Source organism: Chanos chanos, chromosome 7 (genome assembly GCF_902362185.1).
Source record: "Chanos chanos chromosome 7, fChaCha1.1, whole genome shotgun sequence".
NCBI classification, from domain to species: Eukaryota; Metazoa; Chordata; class Actinopteri; order Gonorynchiformes; family Chanidae; genus Chanos; species Chanos chanos.
In genome coordinates, this window is record NC_044501.1 from 24,529,573 (window position 1) to 24,547,679 (window position 18,107).

Genomic DNA, 18,107 nt, shown 5'->3' on the forward strand with positions numbered 1-18,107 from the left:
CATCTCTCCCTTATAAGATGACCTGATAGTTATCTAGATACATGGGCTAAGATACAATTCAGGGACGATACATTTTAATATGGAAAGATTCGCTGCGATGCAATATGATGCAATCTGATACAGTTCTTAACATTTGTTTAATTTAGACAGTCATTTTCCATTGTAAATTAAAATAAGCCAAATCCATAAAAGTGAAATAGATATATTTCATAGAAGACCATGGAATCCCAAGTATTTTTGTTACTTTATGGCATGGGAAAATATGGAAGACAAATGTGTCATTTCAGAATTTCATGTCACTGTGTTTATTACTTTTCCAGTAGGCACAGTCAGACAAAAAAGACTTACTGTATGAACAAACAGACCAGAACAAATGGCCAGAGTTTTGTCCAATTTTCCCTCCTTCTTGTAGAATCCAAATGTCTTCCAAACTTTTGATTTTAGATTTGATGGTGCACTATAAACCGTGTTGCCATTTTTGGACATATTGCTCTTTTTGTACCTCGCAAGCAATGCTAATGTTACTCTTGCAAAAGGTAAAAGGTTAATGTGAGACGCTGTGCACATTTATTAGTGAGTGAGAGGCGGTCATTGTTATTTTGAAAGTAACATGACTTATATCGTTAGATCAACGAGTCTTCTGCAGCAGCTTAGTTTATACTAAAGTAGAAATAGCAGCAAAGCTTCAGTCAACTGATTCGTAACTTTAGAATCAGGCTATCGACAAGTTCATGATACATTTAGATCGATCCAGGGGTCACGTATCGATGTAGATGCATCTGTAACATTAAAACCAACGCACATCGGTGAGTCTTACCATCCTAAGTGCTGTGTGATCTTTAATCTTGACGAAATTGTGCGGCTCAACTTAACCATAACTTGGGAAACGAAACCACCTGGATAGAAATGAAAAGACTGCTTTTTAAATGAATAAAAATTAATGTCATAATGTCCCTCAATTCATTTCTATCTCCGTAGAGCTGCCCCCAGGCTCTCTGGACTTATTCAGTGTGGCTACATATGCAGGTGGCATTTGCCAAAACGTAGTCTTTCACACAGAAATCAATACTTTTTAAGAATAGACTACTTAATAGTAATAAAATAGGATAGTTCAATTGCTGGACCTTTGAAAAGGTTTATACAATAAATAGGTTAGGGCTGCCACAAACGACTATTTTCCTATTGATTAATCAATCGACCATTTTACAGATTAGTCGATTAATCTAAACGATTCATTTTCCTCCAAAAATCAAATTGACCATTTCATTTGCCTTTGCCTGGTTTTGCCTTTTCTGATGGTACATCATCTAAAGCGCCTGTGTGTTTTCTATTCAGGTGCTCGTGTATAGTGATAGTGCCGCTGTGTTATGCCATCGAAACTTTGCACAGTGTACAAACCACCTTTTTGTTTTGTGATAATTTTAATTACTGCTATAGTTTCAAATACAGAAGCCCTAAGATGCCATGAATTTACATTTAATTTAGATTCTGTTTTCTCATGATAATGTGTTATTTTTCTTTGTTTTCTCAAGATCTTATTTATGTCATTATCATGAAATAACGAAACTTTGTTTCCTCGAGATAATTAAAGTTAATTCGAGATCTTGAGAAAACAACTGTTTTCCTGTGATAACAAGGGCCTGTGCTTTGCTGTGTGTTGTTCAGCGTAACCAATTACAGGAGAAGGAGCAGGTGCTTGTCAGCACGTTCTCTCAAACTTTTAGAAATGGATGAACCGTTCCATGCTGTGTTGAGGGAGATAGGGACACCCGAGGAGAACCTTGCTCGCTAGAATGGTGAAGGACGAGGTAGCGAGATTGTTGTTTTGAGATCTTGCAATAGTTATGTCGTTATCACGAGAAAACAAAGTTTCATTGTTTTGGGATAATGACATAACTTGAGATCTCAAGAAAACAAAGAAAAATAACATGCTATCATAAGAAAACAGGATCAAAATTAAAATGTAAACTGATGGCATCTTGGGGCTTCCATATTCGAAGCCTTTGGTCTTTGGAAACTTTAACACTGAATCTCTTTCACAACTAAGTCGGACACTGCTGCAGCCGCCATGATTTTTTAAAACTGTAGTGTTGACTGGAGCCAACCAATGACTGGAGCCAAAAACGACTGATGTGGTGCACGCAACAGTTACGTAGTGTTACTGAAGAAAAACATTTGTTGTACTGAATTGAGGCATTTTAGAAATCAAAGAAGTAAATTCATAAAAATTAAAAACATGATGCGTTGTCTTAATTTTTATGTTAATGCATTTTCAGTGTCGACATAATCAATTACACTGACTAATCGCAGCAGCCCTAAAATAAAGTTTATTTATTAGTTTTAGGCTTATTTGATTTTCTGTATTTTACATTGTCTTGCATTGAATAGGTTGTTATTTTTATGCTGTTATACTGAAAGTCTTTCTAGTTGACCACATCTATGATGGACGCGCCACTACTTGGGCTCCAAAGTTTGGAGTTGTTCCATTGCTGCTCTTTCAGTGTAGTTTCTACAGAGTCGCCAGTTCAGTTTCTTTTGGATACACCACACTTTTTTCCATCTTATCAGCTTATCTACTTATCAGCTTAGGTTTGGCAAATTGCAGTACTTGATTTCAATTACCGGGCAAACCATAATGGCAGTGTTTAGGTCTAGAATGCTAGTTGCATAAAATGCAAAGCCCAAAAAAGGTTGATTATTGGCAGTTATTGATTGTTTGATGTTAAAGTGAACAAAAAAGAATAGGTCTTTGAAAGAAGATGAAGAGGAATTCAATAAAGAAAAAGAAGGAATTTGCCAAGACACTCGCTAAGTAAATGATCAGTATGGTCAATGATATGAGATGAGGCAGAATGATGGCAGAGACAGCTGTCACCATGTTTCCTTATATGCTTGTTTAAGGCATTTTTTTTGCTGCTGAGTGCCATTTCTCACATGGACTGAGCCAACTCTTGTCGTATGCTCTCCTCTGGCAGGCTGAGAAGATGAAAGGAAGTCTTCCTAACTTCCTGGATCATATCATTGCCTCTGTGGTGGAGAATAAGAAGGCAGAGGGTCGTCGTGGGGTGTCCACAGCAGTGGAAGGTGGAGAGTCAGGGAGTTTGGCGCGTCGAGAGGGAGTAATGGGTCTAAGTGTTTTGGATCCCCACACCTCCCACTCCTGGCTGTGTGACGGACGGCTCCTGTGCCTACAGGATCCCAGCAACAGCAACAACTGGAAGATCTTCCGTGAGTGCTGGAAGCAAGGCCAGGTAACCCTCGCAGAGTTTTCATAGTGGTGGATTAAAATATTTTTATTATAACAATTTTTTTGGTAACGTGTCTGTTGTTTCATCTAATGTGCCACTATCTTTGAGCAATGTTATCATTGACTGTAGTGTAAGTGGTTGCATTTTTCTCAGCCTGTGTTGGTCTCAGGCATCCATAAAAAGCTTAATGGCTCTTTGTGGCGGCCGGAGGCCTTTAGTGAAGAGTTTGGTGACCAGGATGTGGACCTGGTCAACTGTAGGAACTGCGCCATCATCTCAGACGTCAAGGTCCGGGATTTCTGGGATGGCTTCCAGGTCATCTCCAGTGAGTAACTGGTCTTCACTGCTTCAAACAGTTTGCAATCAAAACTGTTACATGCTGAACTTTTTCACCACAGGACTGGTCACAAATAGTTTTTAGAATACAATTAGTGCAGGATGGGCAGGCTGCACAGGGAGCATTCCAAAAAGGGTCTTCACATGATCTGTTAATGGTAATAATAATAATAATAATACAAGTTTATTTAGAGACCAACATCACTACTTATAGTCTCAAAGGGCTTTACATGTCCATTACAAAGTCAAATCAAAATGATATTATCCATAAGACTTATTTATTTTCTCTAACTTTAGTCTGGTTTTAAAGGTATGAAGAGAGTTTGCAATCTTGAGAGCACAGGGTGCGAGGGGCATTATAGGGCGTAATTAACTGAGATAGGTAGGCCGGCGCATGTAAAATTTTATATGTTAATAAGAGGACCTTAAAATCTTCCCTTGCATGAACTGGGAGCCAATGAAGGGAAACCAAGACAGGTGTAATGTGGTCAAACTTCCTTGTCCTGGTCAGGATTCTGGCAGCAGCATTCTGGACCAGCCAAAGACTTTTGGTAATAGAGGCAGGTAGGCCAGAGTACAGAACATTGCAGTAATCGAGGCGAGACACGACAAATGCGTGAACAATCGTTTCTGCATCAGCCATACTGAGAAAGGGCCTAATTTTAGCAATGTTACGGAGGTGATAAAAGGCACTTTTGGTTGTGTTTTTGATACAAGTGACTAGCCAGAGACTAGAGTCAAAAATCACACCAAGGTTCTTAGCTGAAGAGTTTGGAGAGATGATGCAGTTATCAAAGTTTAGGATAAGATCACTAAAAAGATGCTTATGCGTAGGGGGACCAATGACCAGCATTTCAGTCTTGCCTGCGTTAAGCATCAGGAAATTTGAAGACATCCAACCCTTAATAGCACAAAGATGCGCCAGAGCGGTCATTAATGAACTAATTCATTTGAGTGCAGTGGGGTTTGCAGCTGTGATATAACTGTCAACAAGGCTAACCAGTCATCACAGCTGTGTTCTGTGCTTTGTTGATTGCGCCAGTAACTCACTAAATGGTCTTGCTTTAGCCATGTGGTTATTGCTCGGTAAGGTATTCATTCTTATATTTCCTTTCTGCTTCCCAGAGCGATTACAGGGTGGAGATGGCCAACCGATGGTACTGAAGCTTAAAGACTGGCCTCCAGGGGAAGACTTCAGAGATATGATGCCCACACGGTACGTCTGATTTGATGCAAGACTGGTGTGAATGGCAAGGACTGTTGGTCTGAAGAAGACCTCAGAAAACAGTGCTCCTGGAACCTGAATTGTCCTGGACACCTGAAGATATAGCATCCACTCTGCTTTGTGCAACAGAATTAGGAACCTGTCCAAAGTTAATGTTGGGCTTAAATTTTACTTTTATGTTCATTCTTACAGTTATTAACAGCATCATTTACATTTTTTTTAACCCTTCTTTTCATGTCACAGTACACTCAGCTTTTATAATCACACCAGACACTCGCATCATGCTTGTGTCAGCAGTCTGTCAAAACTGAAAAGATGTAAATCAAAGCTTAAAATGGCCCTCTGGAGGACTTGGGTTGTCCAGAGTGTCATAGAGCTGCACTCAGTGTTCTTAGACCTATGGGTCTATTGGAGACCGGTGTGGTCAGGTTTGAAATGTTTGTTCATTGGTCAGCAGTTGGTTCTAAAGAGGTAGAGGATATTCTACCTGTAACATCAGACACCAATACCCATGTGTATTATTAGACATGAGCCACAGTGCTAGCTCTATGACTTACTGTTTTTGCTCCAATTTAGATTTCCAGAACATGAACAAAACAAGAACAGTAGAGTTCCTGGAGCAGTACCTGCATCACTGACCATGCATAAGCTGTTAGTTTCCCTTACAGTCACAAGAGGGGTCTGACAGCTTTTGAATAAAAAATACAGAGTGTTTTAATGTGGAGTACTTTGAACCGTACCTAAGAGATTTTTTCAATCAGTTTTGTAATACTTCGTAGCCTAGAACTCTCTGTTTCTTTGTATGTGTGTCCTAAGCTTTAATAGCACAATACTCATGTTTCATAAAAGTCATGTACAGGCCTTGAAATCAGGTGTCTTCTTTGTTTCATGTCGTCAGTTAGATTAGCCAAGTTAGCAAATTTAAACAATATAGCAGTATAAATATATTTTTATGTACATTTATAAATGATATTAATATAAGTAATACACACTTAACACACAGATAATACCAAGATGGCTTTGTAATATATGCTATAATATAACTTATACATTATGTGTTCTGTTAAGTGACAGCAGTTAACACATTTTAGACACAGAAGATGTTGCTCCATTTAGAATGTAGTGTTTTATTTTAGTATTTAATGTGTCGACTCACACTATTGCACAGAAAGCATGGGCTGGCCATTTTTATTTCATCGCCAGACTACTTTATTTATTTATTTTCTGAGTTCCTGTAAGGCTTTTTGGAATTTACTTGGTTACAGACTGAATTGTGTCCATAAGATAAGAAAGAGCAGAAAGTTATTGCTGTTGAGTTCTCTTGAACTAGTCTGTTTTTCATTTGACTTCAGGTTTGATGACCTCATGGAGAATCTGCCCCTGCCAGAGTACACAAAGAGGGACGGTCGTCTGAATCTTGCCTCTCGTTTACCCAATTTCTTTGTACGGCCAGACTTAGGCCCTAAGATGTACAATGCCTATGGTTAGTAGAACTGGTATTCATCATCTAGAACAGTTTGATTGTGTTGCATCTAAAACAGTCATATTTTTGATTGTGTTGCATCCAAAACAGTCATATTTTTGATTGTTTTCTATTGTGTATTTGGATGAAAAGGTTTTTGATCCCACTTTTTCTCCTCACTCCCTACCCTTCTTTTTTCCTCTCTCACCCTCTTCTATCAGGTCTGATATCCACAGAGGACAGGAAGGTTGGCACCACTAACCTGCATCTAGATGTGTCTGATGCTGTCAATGTGATGGTATATGTGGGTATCCCAGAGGGACAAGCCAACCACGAGCAGGGTAAGAGTGTGTATCGTTTGTGGGACTTGGGCAGATCGTTTCCTGGTTTAAGACTGCTCTGTACTAAATTGCATTTTAGTAGAGAATCTCCATTCAGACTTCACTTTAGATTTGGCATAATTTATGCCTGAAGAAATTAACTCTAATTTTTTGCAGCTCTGTTTTAAGTAAACACTGTTGTACTGTACAAGCTGCACAAACTTTCAGAAGTGTTTGTACATATAGGGTGCAAACAATTTACAATGTTTCCAGGGTTTCTAGCAGTTTCTATTGACAATATGTAGGAGTATATGTAAACAATGTTCTAACACAACTTCATAAAAAGAAACACAAACATAATGACAGGATTCTTTCTCTTCAGTATCAATCAGATTTTGGATGCCCAATCCTAATTGTCAGTTAGGTCTGGGTTGTACAACCAAAGTTCAGAGGGACAGGAGAATCAGTGAGGTCCCCTAGTGTTGAGTGATGAGTCAGCTGCTACCAGGGTTTAATTGACAGAGAACTCACCATTGACCCCATCCTCAGCATCAGCCTCTCTAACTTATTTTTTAATTAGTGCATCGAGTTCTGTTTGCTGCACTACAGAATTATAAATTTTTGTATTGTGCATAATTTCTATGCCGTGTTAATCTCGTGCCGCTGTTCGTTCGTTCGTTCGTTCACTCGCTCGCTTGCTTTATGTGTAATGTGGAGCTGCCATCTTCCCATTCCTGTAGCTTTACCTAGCCTCCATGGAAAAGACTGTATGTTCCTGGAAAGAGCAAAATATTCAGAAATGTTGCTCAGGAATTCACTGTGGAAAACTTCTTTGGAAGAGGGATTTTTTTGAGCAAAAATGTTAATTAAGATTCGATTTTTTTCTTGTTACCTTTTTGCTTCAGCTCAGTTCAGTTGTATTTCTATATACTCTTTATGGTGTGAGTAGTTTTACAGGATTCCAGGCTGGAGTACCCCGGTGAGCAATGTGAAGGCAACAGTGGCAAGGAAAAAGTCCTGTTGGTTGAAATAGGAATAAACATTGTAAGGAGTGAAGACTCAGTAGGGAGAGCCCATCCTTCTCTTGATGCCACAGTGGAAGTTAGCATGTAGCTGTGAAGATTATTAAGTGAGAAAATGCAGAAAAGTCCATGAGATATGACACAAAGGTGTAGTGGAAATGAAAAACTGGCTACTGTCCTGGTCTCACTCATCACTTGTTGGAGAATGTCTAGCTTAAGCATGTTCATGTGTATACTTATTAAATAAGTATGTTTGTAGCGAATATGTCTGCCGGTAGCTTTCACAGTTGTAGTGACTGTCAGACAAACCTGCACCATGTGAGGGAAGTAGACAAGGACGATTATGCAGTAATTTGTAATCACTGCAGAAATGAACAAGAAACCAGCGTAGAGAGGAACAGAGCTGAAGTGTAGTGCCAGTTTGCTCATATTTTGTAGTTCTTGTGAAAACTGATTGGTGTGTCCTGAACAATCCAAGCCATCACCCTTAGAAACAAAGAGGAACATCCAGAAGACAGAGCATTTGTAGTCATGTAGTCCAGAGCTTAGAAAATAAAAGGGCAGGGTCTGTCATGTTTGTTGAGTGGAGAGAAGTTTCCTAAGCCTGTTCCTAATAGAAGAGCACATTATGAAAGTAACCCCCAAGCCTTTGGCTGCTGTGTTACAGTACAACAGTCAAACCATCAAGGTTCAGTTTAATCTTTTAACTTACTTTCAGCAGCCTTAGGACCAAGTTCTTCAAATGAGATGTAAAATGAAGGTCCTGAATGTTGTGGACATTTAAAAAAAAAAGCCTTAGCCACTTTTAGTAATTGTTGTCCATTATGTTCTGACCAAAGTCTCTTGCACACAGTCTGTTTCTTCATCTGAGTAAAATGTGACGCTTTTTACCAAAGCATAGGAGTGAAAATCTGAATTCTGATAATACAAGAAAGCAGTGGCGTACGGTGGGTTTTTTACTCAGGCAGGCAAGTCAGGACATACCCCTCCCCCCAAACACACAGATGTCCAGATGTCCACACACATGGTGCCTGAAGTGGTCCGTTACAGAAACAGGCAGAAGAGTTGAAAATTAAAATCAAACAAACTGTTTTATGGCCATACAGCATAACCTCTGGAATTGTAGTCTGGCCAATATGGTACAACTGTCTGTCTCATGATTTTCTACTGTCTGACTTTCCTGACTTGAAAGTGCCTCTCCTATGTCTTGCTGCACCCTGCCTAACCCAAAGGAAAAATTACTGAGATTGTTTATTTTAATTGACAAAAAACTTTCCATTGCACATGTCTGGAGAAGCTTACTTGAAAAACACATTACAGGAAAATTTTCCACACTCAATACACAATTTTTGTGGTAATCTTCAAAATGCTTACCATTTGATGTAGGACTATGGACTTTCCTTTCTGTACATATTATGTCTCAAACCTACAGTCGCCATATATAGCTTTGTTCAATCCAGTAAAAAGGTTATTAAAATTGTCTAGTGGATGACAGTCTTTACCAATAGACAGATTCAATCATTTTACCGCCCAACACAGGACACAAATACACAACTGATCTCAGAACAGGGCAAGCAGTTTGAAGAATGCTAGCCTTTCCTATGTTTCTGATGTTGGCTGTCTAACATAGAGAGTTCAGTGGAAACATTGCTAAAAGTGGCATGCTATTCGGCTAGTTATCCTATAGTGTCATTGTACAGTCGCAATATGTAGGCGTGAGTGTGTTTTTTCAAATTTTTTTTGCAAAAACTGATGTCAGAACAGGGCAAGCAATATTAAAACTGCTTGCCTTCACCTTCACTTTCCAACAGGACCCATGGCGTCAGCTGAACAGATCCACCACTGAATTTTACGAGCTGTAGGCAAGCACAGCTTATTCTCGGCAGAAAAGCACAGCGAAACAGGGCAAAAACGCCACAAAAGGGTAGTGGGTGGGTTGTGGTAGAAATGTATTAAAATAGACAGTAGTAGATTGTGTATTGTACATATTTTCGCATAGGAAAGTTGGGCAAGCACTGCTTGTCTTGCTTGCCCTGACGGCACGCCACTGCAAAAAATAGAAATGCATCATTTTTCAGTGGAATGAATTCAGATATGGATCTCAGTTTTGCCAGAATCCTTCCTCCTATAGAAGCATTTTACAGTGAATTAAAAGAAAAAAAAAGGGAATTTTTTTATATATATATATATATATATATATATATATATATATATATATATATATATAAAAGAATCTGTGATAAGAGAGAGGCTGGGTGTCACCACATACCTACTGCATCTGTGTCCAACTGAAAATCATATTTATTCATCCTGTTCATATTCTTCCTCATGCAACGACCTCCCTGCTGCTGGGCAGTGGAGCCAGGACACATACTCCTATGCACTAATTAATAGAAGATAAATAAATAATCATATACTTTGACATTGCTGTGAAACTGCATTTAGCCAGTGCTGTGCCTGAGTGACTGCAGTCTCTTGGCCCAAATGTCACTGCTGAGTGCTGCTGGATTGATTAATCAGAGGGCACATTGATGGGTCTGTTCTTCTTGCTGCTTTTGATTGTGGCAACATTTCTCATTCACAGAAGCAGCCTTGCCTGGATTTAAAGGTCTGTGCATTTTAATTGTCTTATTTCTAGGCATGCCCCCTTTCTACTAACCCAGCTCTGTTACTTTCCCTCACTCATCCCTCTGTAGCCTTTCTTGTGAGAGATATAGGGTTGTGATATATACACAATCACATTGATCACCCACCTTATAGTAGTCTGCATCAGTCCACTTCATTTCTCAGCATCCAGTCAGTGTGTGTTGCCGGTACCATGGACCTGTAGAAAATAGACTGGGAATTTTAATGAGAATTTTTAGATTGTAGTTTAAGTGCTTTGCAGCACCTAGTGGCATGTGCTGACCATGGCATGTTCTCTCTTAGAGAAACATGGGTAACACAGGTATGTACTTTACAGGATGCTCAGGAGTCCCCAGTTCTATGAATATGTGTTTGTCACACAATATGTTTGTCACACAATAGCAACAGAACAAATTTAGATCATCATTTAATTGTAGAATGATACATAGCTAAACCTGTATTGAAGCAAATCAGTTATGACAACAATGTTTGTAAAGTTCAGATAATCACACCCCTTCCCCAAAAGTGCAAATACTACATTCAGTGGACACATTTTACACAATAAATGCATACCATGAAAACAAAATAATCCTTATGCACAAACACACACAGCTTCAGAGTTTCATTCTGGAATGTTGCCATTGTTACCATTCAGCAATGCCCAAGATATATGTTTGTACTGCCAGTCTTCACGAGAATCAAGCAGCATGACACCAGAGCACACCTTTAAGACGCATTGAAATGATAAAAACACATACATATACACACTTTGGCAACCTACACACATGCACAGGCATCTGGGAGCTTTAGGAAACAGTTCAGTTTTAGATGGTGCTTATCTGTTATTGTGTAGTCTCCTGAAGGCCTCAGGTACACATGTAATGAGTAGAGAACACAACCTCCAGTTCCCTCTAACATTAGATGGGGGAGAAGCAGTTCTCTTCAGACAAACACATACACACAATATTATTTAAATGTTTTGCTCTTGAATGTTTGCATGGTAACTACTCAACAGAGCTCAGGATACTATTCACTCTATGGTAATCAGTTTATTAAAAGTAAAACAGCCAAACCTTGGCTGATGGTTCTCTTCTCTTGGTACTTAAAACATTAAATAGACCAGAGGAGTTGCTTGAATTTTCCAAAATATCCAAGCTTCAGAGACCTACCTACTTCAAATATTTAAACAAACCCTCATGATTTTCACTCTACTTACACATTTTTTTCTGATTATACTGAATTGAACCCCTTCTCTCATTATTCCTCTCTCTCTCTCAATCTCACAATTGTTTTGAATTGAACTGTGAATCATTGGCATTATGAATGTAAGTTTTGTGGGCAGTCTAACCGTTTTATTATGTAATGATGGGGATATAATTGGGATATAGATAGTCTTTTGTCTGTAATTAGCCGACTAGACCTAACACAAAAATATAAACTGACAAATCACAAACTCTACACAGGGTATATTCACCTCACAAACACACATCACACCTGCTACATATCCATACCCATATCCGTCAGTGCCAAATGCAATGCATATACTCAACTTTCTGTTCTGTGCCCCATTCAAGCCCATAAGATACCGTACAAACATACAAACTATTCACACACACACACACACACTCTTAACACTCCTGGGAATTACAGTCAACACCTTTACTTGAACATTTGGTCTTAAAGCCATTACAGTATTATTAATTATGAATATTTTTATTAACAGTGTCACTCTAAAGCCTTTTAGCACTTCTGTAGCCGTTTACAGGTTCTGCTTCTCTGAGCTAACTCTTCACATTTTCCTCTCCAGTTGCTTTTAAAACATGTCAGTTGTCTGCCAAAGGTGTAATTTGGATGAAGCAAAATTTCAGTGACACTTAAGAGCCAGCAGCCAAAAAAAAAAACTGGATATGCCGGATATACCAGTGGAAGTATAGACATGGAGAACTATTCTTGATGATGGTGGTGTCTTTGTGCTCATGTCTCCTATTTTATTGGCATCCCAGAGGTGATGATCACAATAGAGGAAGGAGATGTGGATGAGATGACGAAGAGGAGGGTGTATGAAGGGAAGGAGAAGCCTGGTGCTCTGTGGCACATTTATGCTGCCAAGGATGCCGAGAAGATCCGAGAATTGCTCCGTAAGGTAAGAGGAGCTCACTACCCGTGAACTTAGTGTGTCAGGGTTCTCTATTTTACTTTCTTTCCTTCAAGATTTTCTTTCATCCATAATCTAAACTCCTTCTCTACTATTCAAGAGCCTCTCAGGTTTTTATTATCTTAGTCAGGCGCATTACAACCGCCACTGGATAAGAAGCATAGATTCTATGAAGCGAAGCTTTCAGAAAAAGGTTGTTTATCCTAAACACTTTTTAAGCCCTTGGATCTGACCCCCACACCTTTTTTTTATTATCTTTTTCACTTTGTATAAAAGGTTGGAGAGGAGCAGGGCCAGGAGAACCCTCCTGATCATGATCCTATCCATGATCAGAGCTGGTACCTGGACCAGGTGCTGCGTCGCAGGCTGTTTGAGGAGTATGGTGTCCAGGGCTGGGCCATCGTACAGTTCCTGGGTGACGCTGTTTTTATTCCAGCTGGTGCACCACACCAGGTCAGCATTAACTCACAACCCCCACCTCACTCAACTGCCTTAACCAATGCTAAACCTCCAGTTTAACACCTTCCTTTATCCTCCTTTTTCAAGAATTTGAGTTGTGTTGAAACACAGCCCTTAACTATTTTATTATTGAAATTATTATTTATGTGATTGCAATATTTTGTAAAATATTGAAAGATAAAAATTGTTAATGTCACAAAGAAACTATGTGCACCAGTCAGGGAAAGCAAGCTCATTCAGTCTTATGCAATCACAATAGGTCAAGCTCATTCAATATCACCATTTATACTGTTATATATTGCTATTATGTATAGACATTAACTGTTTAAAATGTGCTGACTTCACATTGCAGGTGCACAACCTGTACAGCTGTATTAAAGTAGCGGAGGACTTTGTGTCTCCAGAACACGTAAAGCACTGCTTCAGACTGACACAGGAGTTCAGACATCTATCCACGACACACACCAACCACGAGGACAAGCTGCAGGTACCTGGGCCAAATGCCACGCTTCCCTCAGCAGCCATACACACCATTATGCCATTACTGTTGTTGCACATGGGGCAAGTCAATAGGACCCAAAATCCTTATCAAAGGACAGTTTTACATGGGGCTAGGCAATGGAACCCAACATCCATATCACAGGGTAGTTTTACATGGGGCTGGGCAATAGAACCCAACATCCATATCACAGGGTAGTTTTACATGGGGCTGGACGTGGGGCTGGGCAGTAGGACCCAAAATCCATATCACAGGGTAGTTTTACATGGGGCTGGGCAATAGGACCCAAAATCTATATCACAGATCAACTGTGATCAACTTCCAAATTCAGATGTAGTATTGTCATAGAGACTGCATTGTTCAAATGTATCGTTTGTTTTAGTGTTCAAGTGTTGTTTAGAATCCCGACCTTAGAAATTCAGTCGATAAGAGATCCACACTGTTGGTACAGGTAAATGTTTAGAGTACCTCTCAGCCCTAATTTAGAATCTAATTCCAACCTCTTATTTGGTTTAAGTTACACTGACCAGTATGGACTGATGTCTGTGTCTTTTACAGGTCAAGAACATCATATACCATGCCGTGAAGGATGCCGTGGGAACGCTAAAAGCCCATGAATCCAAGCTAGTTCGCTCTTAGTTCCCTTTATTCGTGGCTAATGCTAACCCAGTCTGCTGCTGATCAGTGTTTATCAGTAACATGAGAGAGGGTGAGCGAGAGTGCTGGGATCACAGAAGTTTGAGGGGTCTAGGATGCTCACAGAACTCCCAGAACTGCTGTTTGTTTTGGCTCCTCTCTCTGTGCTTGGATGGATGGATGGATGTATGGACAGGATTCATCAGTGTTACAAAATTAAGTTTCTCAGCTGACTTTTTTAAATGTGTTTGAAGATAGTGTGTTTTAGTTATGTTCATGTGGAAATTTGTTGGCTTTAGGACACCACCCATGCTGGCAAGCTGATTTGCCTCACTGAAGAGAAACCAGCTTTTGTTCAGCCTCAAATGTTGCACACACTGGGTTTTTAGCAAACTCAATATTTACATTTTCTTCAGTAGAAGAGAGGCCCACAGTTTTGTTTATTTGTTTGCTTTAGTTGAAATGGTGACAAGATTTCCTTTACTCTCAAAGCAGACATGAATATGGAAAAGACATAGACCAAAGTTTTGTATCTGTAGTTATTTGAATTGAGGTGAGACTGTCATTTTCTTTCTATTAATACACCAAAAGGCAGTTTGACTTTGTGCGCTTGTCGTTCTGGGTTTGAAAAACATGTCTATTGGTTTGATTTCCTCAGTTTGTCCATGAAAGGGATGGATGAAAAATGAAATTACTATTGAGAGATCTACTGGTAATTAACATGTACGTATGTGTATATGTATGTATGGTCTGTGTGTGTGTGTGTGTGTGTGTGTGTGTGTGTATATATATATATATACACACACACACACACCCTGTACACGAACATATGTGTATACACACACACATACACATGCATACAGATCTAGATCTTAGCGTTGTGCATTTTCAAAGTTAAGTTTACAGAAAAGATCTGGCCTTGTTGTATTGTAAACACTTGACACTAACATTTCCAGTAGTACTTATGTTCAATGTTTGTGTTTTTTAAGACATTAGGTTTTTGTTTTTTTCTTGTTTTTTCCCAATTACAATAAAAGAACATTTTTGAATTGTTGACCATGTTTACAATTGACTATTCTTGATGTATCAGCCACTACTTTCTGATTAAATTTCTCCATGTAGTACAATACCATGGATTGTAACCATTTTTCTTAAACCAGTGATACCAATGTCAGCAATCTAATAGTTTCCTGACATTAGCCTTAAACCACTCTACTGGGAAAACCTACACAAACTGTATGTTCTGAGCTTAAATTTAGCCTTTTCCAACACTTGGCACAATAGCCCAGCTTTTAAAACTAAATAAAATCATGTCTTTGGCTTAATCATGAAAACCGCATTCACTTAGTATTCGTAGTTAGGTTTTTGGGGTTCATCATGATATAATCATGAAAAATGTAACCAATGGAGAGCTACAAAACTTGATAGGTAAGTCTGAACTGGTCCTAGCTGGCCAAATTTTGGTTCTATTTGTGCCAAAACTAAATTTGGATGTTTTGGGCTATAACTCAGGAACCGTATCAGAGAGATTACCGTTTTGCCTCTAATTCCTTGGTTTGAAATGAATAGACTGCCCTTGCCCTAGTTTAATTCTGATGTTGGATTTTTTTTTTTTAAATACAAAATTAGTTATGGGTCATTTATCCAGTCATGAACACACTGGGCTTGAGTTTCGTACATCCCTGTACTCAGTTGTGACTTTAAATGTTGAGCTTTTAAACAATATTGCTGCTACATGGGGTTCAAATATTTTGTGTGGCTCTTATCATAAATCAAAACCTAATGTAAAACAAAACTAAAAATGCCTCCACATATTCATTGCTTAAGCAATCAAGCTGAAGCTTTGCATATTATCTGTCTGTGCAAAAGCCGAGCTTGGCTTATGTTAAAGTGCCAGCATTTTGAAAAAAGATGCCCATCCTCAGCCAGTCAGATTTCTGCAAGCATTTGAAAGGCTTTCCAATGTATGACTGTGACCGTGACTGAAAGTGACACTGAGATCTCAGAGTAGTACCTTCATGTAACATTTGGGCCTAAATGTAATAGTGCCCCCTAATGCAATAGCACCACTACTGCATTATTACAAAAAAAAAAAAAAGAGGCATACTTCTGCCTGTTTTCAATATATCGCTATTTAACTGATCTATCTGATCTATCAGTAGACTACACCTCTAACGATGATTTTCAAAACACACATTTGGGAATTTCCCAGCCTATTGGCACAGTTGTCAAGAAAATACACTTAATGTCTGGATTCTGAAGTCTGTTTTTTTTTTTACAGCAAAATGCAATTTTTTCTGTGCTGTATTGCAGCTAGTCCAGATTTGTGGACATGGGCTTTTGGACGTTATCGCCATATCTTCTGAACTCACTTTGTGATTGTTAGTGTATACAGCTTATTGTAAAGCAGCATGAAAAATTTATTGGATCTCAACCACAAGGTGGTGCTACAACAAATGAGTAAAAATGTAAATTATCCTCTCTCTGCCCCTGTTTGATACATCTGTGCTATTTTACATGCATCATCTTAAATGGAGCTGCTCATGGAGACTGTAAAGATTTTGATCTATTCAATCAATGAGTTGCAAATGAAAAAATCTAGTTTGGAAAGGCTGCTTAGACCCTATTGATAGCTGCTTCCACTTTTATTGTAATTTGTTATAGCTGAACTGGATTGTTGTATTTAGTTTTGTTATTTTACCCTTATTTTTGTTATGAATCCTAAATTAACTTCTTTAAGAATAGTTTCACTCAGTTTAAGGGGAAACAACACAAATTTGACTTTTCTACAAGAAATTCATTCATTCAATGTAGATCGAAAGCTGGCAGGTTCACTATGGGTTAACCTAGCACATTTTAGCTGGTATTTTCACATTACTCAATAAATTTAAGAGCTGACATCACAAAATAATGTGCAATACAGTTCATTCTTCATGCTGCATAGCTTGATCTCAAAGGAAGGGAAGAAAACTACAATGAAACAGTAAATGATATTTCTGCTTTTTTGAAAGTATTCACTTAAATGCACATTTCTGAGATAATAATAATACTAGTAAGGTTTAATTCTGGATTTGAGTATCAAATAATATTACAATGTATTGAAGTACATTGATCATTTTGCAAAACATATCAGAGGAAGTTGAATATTTAAGGAAGAGAGAAGTACATGATGAGAGTCATAAATACAAAAGAAAAAGTGATAAAGTAAATGAAAATGGAGCTGAAATGTGAAACTCCCTGTCTGGAAGAAGCCCTTCAAATGATATATTTCACAGTCCTACCCAGAGAAGAACACAGGCAAGCTCTCTTCTATGGAACCGCAGCAAAATGTCATTTCTGCTCTCCATTCAAAAATCCACAGGCAGTAAGGCAACTGGGACTGCATGATTAAAGATTATTGAAGTTCAACTGAGGGTCTTAAACAGTCTCAGGCTTTTGTCTTCTGCAATTTCATGAAAGAAAATATCTCAGGTTAAACAAAAGAAAATTAGGGCACTGTTGGAGGATGGGAATACAGAAACTGAAGGTTACTGGTGGAGGCGCTGCCTCAGTTTCTATGCAATCACTGAACTAGACCTAGGAGATGTGAATCAGAGGGTTGTTAACATCTGCCTCTGGTTGCCTTTGAACCCAGAAAAGAAAAAGTGTGATGCGGTTGCCATTGCTCACAGGCTAGGCAAACATGGAGATGTACTTTCCTGCACTACTATCATGTTGTTTGTCCTTTCTTTTTAAGCTAAGCCAAAAACAGCAGGTTCTTGAAGGAGTCCAAGCTTGGCTTTGGGGAGGATTTAACCAAGATAGACAAGGAGTCCAAGGTACTTAAAAGTTTGTTTTATGAAGACATCTAAGCAGATTGTGTGTTTCATTCTTCTTCAAAAGATCTCCAGTTATGAATAAACTTCTTTCTCTTATAATATTCAACAGCAGTGGTAATGGTTGGGGCTATATGACCGTAGACAATAATTTAGACAGATATTCTTTGAAAGCATACCAGCTACAAAGTAAATTGAAACAGATATTTTTATACCTAAAAATATAGAAATCTGTTAGTGAAAGTACAATTACAAAATAAAACTCTTCTGGACCATTTCAGCTGCATATTGCTATTGGCAATTGT

General features: G+C 38.6%; 1 protein-coding gene across 2 annotated transcripts in view; it reads left to right on the plus strand.

Annotated features, from left to right (window-relative positions):
* Nucleotides 1–14,761, plus strand: part of kdm3b (lysine (K)-specific demethylase 3B) — a 37,439-nt gene extending 22,678 nt beyond the window's left edge. The window contains exons 16-25 of one of the 2 annotated variants that reach the window (XM_030779729.1): nucleotides 2,976–3,251; nucleotides 3,402–3,573; nucleotides 4,710–4,800; nucleotides 6,162–6,292; nucleotides 6,493–6,612; nucleotides 10,198–10,221; nucleotides 12,242–12,381; nucleotides 12,670–12,846; nucleotides 13,205–13,339; nucleotides 13,910–14,761. In XM_030779729.1, the coding sequence (XP_030635589.1) occupies nucleotides 2,976–3,251; nucleotides 3,402–3,573; nucleotides 4,710–4,800; nucleotides 6,162–6,292; nucleotides 6,493–6,612; nucleotides 10,198–10,221; nucleotides 12,242–12,381; nucleotides 12,670–12,846; nucleotides 13,205–13,339; nucleotides 13,910–13,990 (1,347 nt within the window). In that variant the 3' untranslated portion in view covers nucleotides 13,991–14,761. The remainder of the gene's footprint in view (nucleotides 1–2,975; nucleotides 3,252–3,401; nucleotides 3,574–4,709; nucleotides 4,801–6,161; nucleotides 6,293–6,492; nucleotides 6,613–10,197; nucleotides 10,222–12,241; nucleotides 12,382–12,669; nucleotides 12,847–13,204; nucleotides 13,340–13,909) is intronic. The other variant, XM_030779730.1, reaches the window with a different exon arrangement.
* The last annotated feature ends 3,346 nt before the right edge of the window (nucleotides 14,762–18,107 follow it).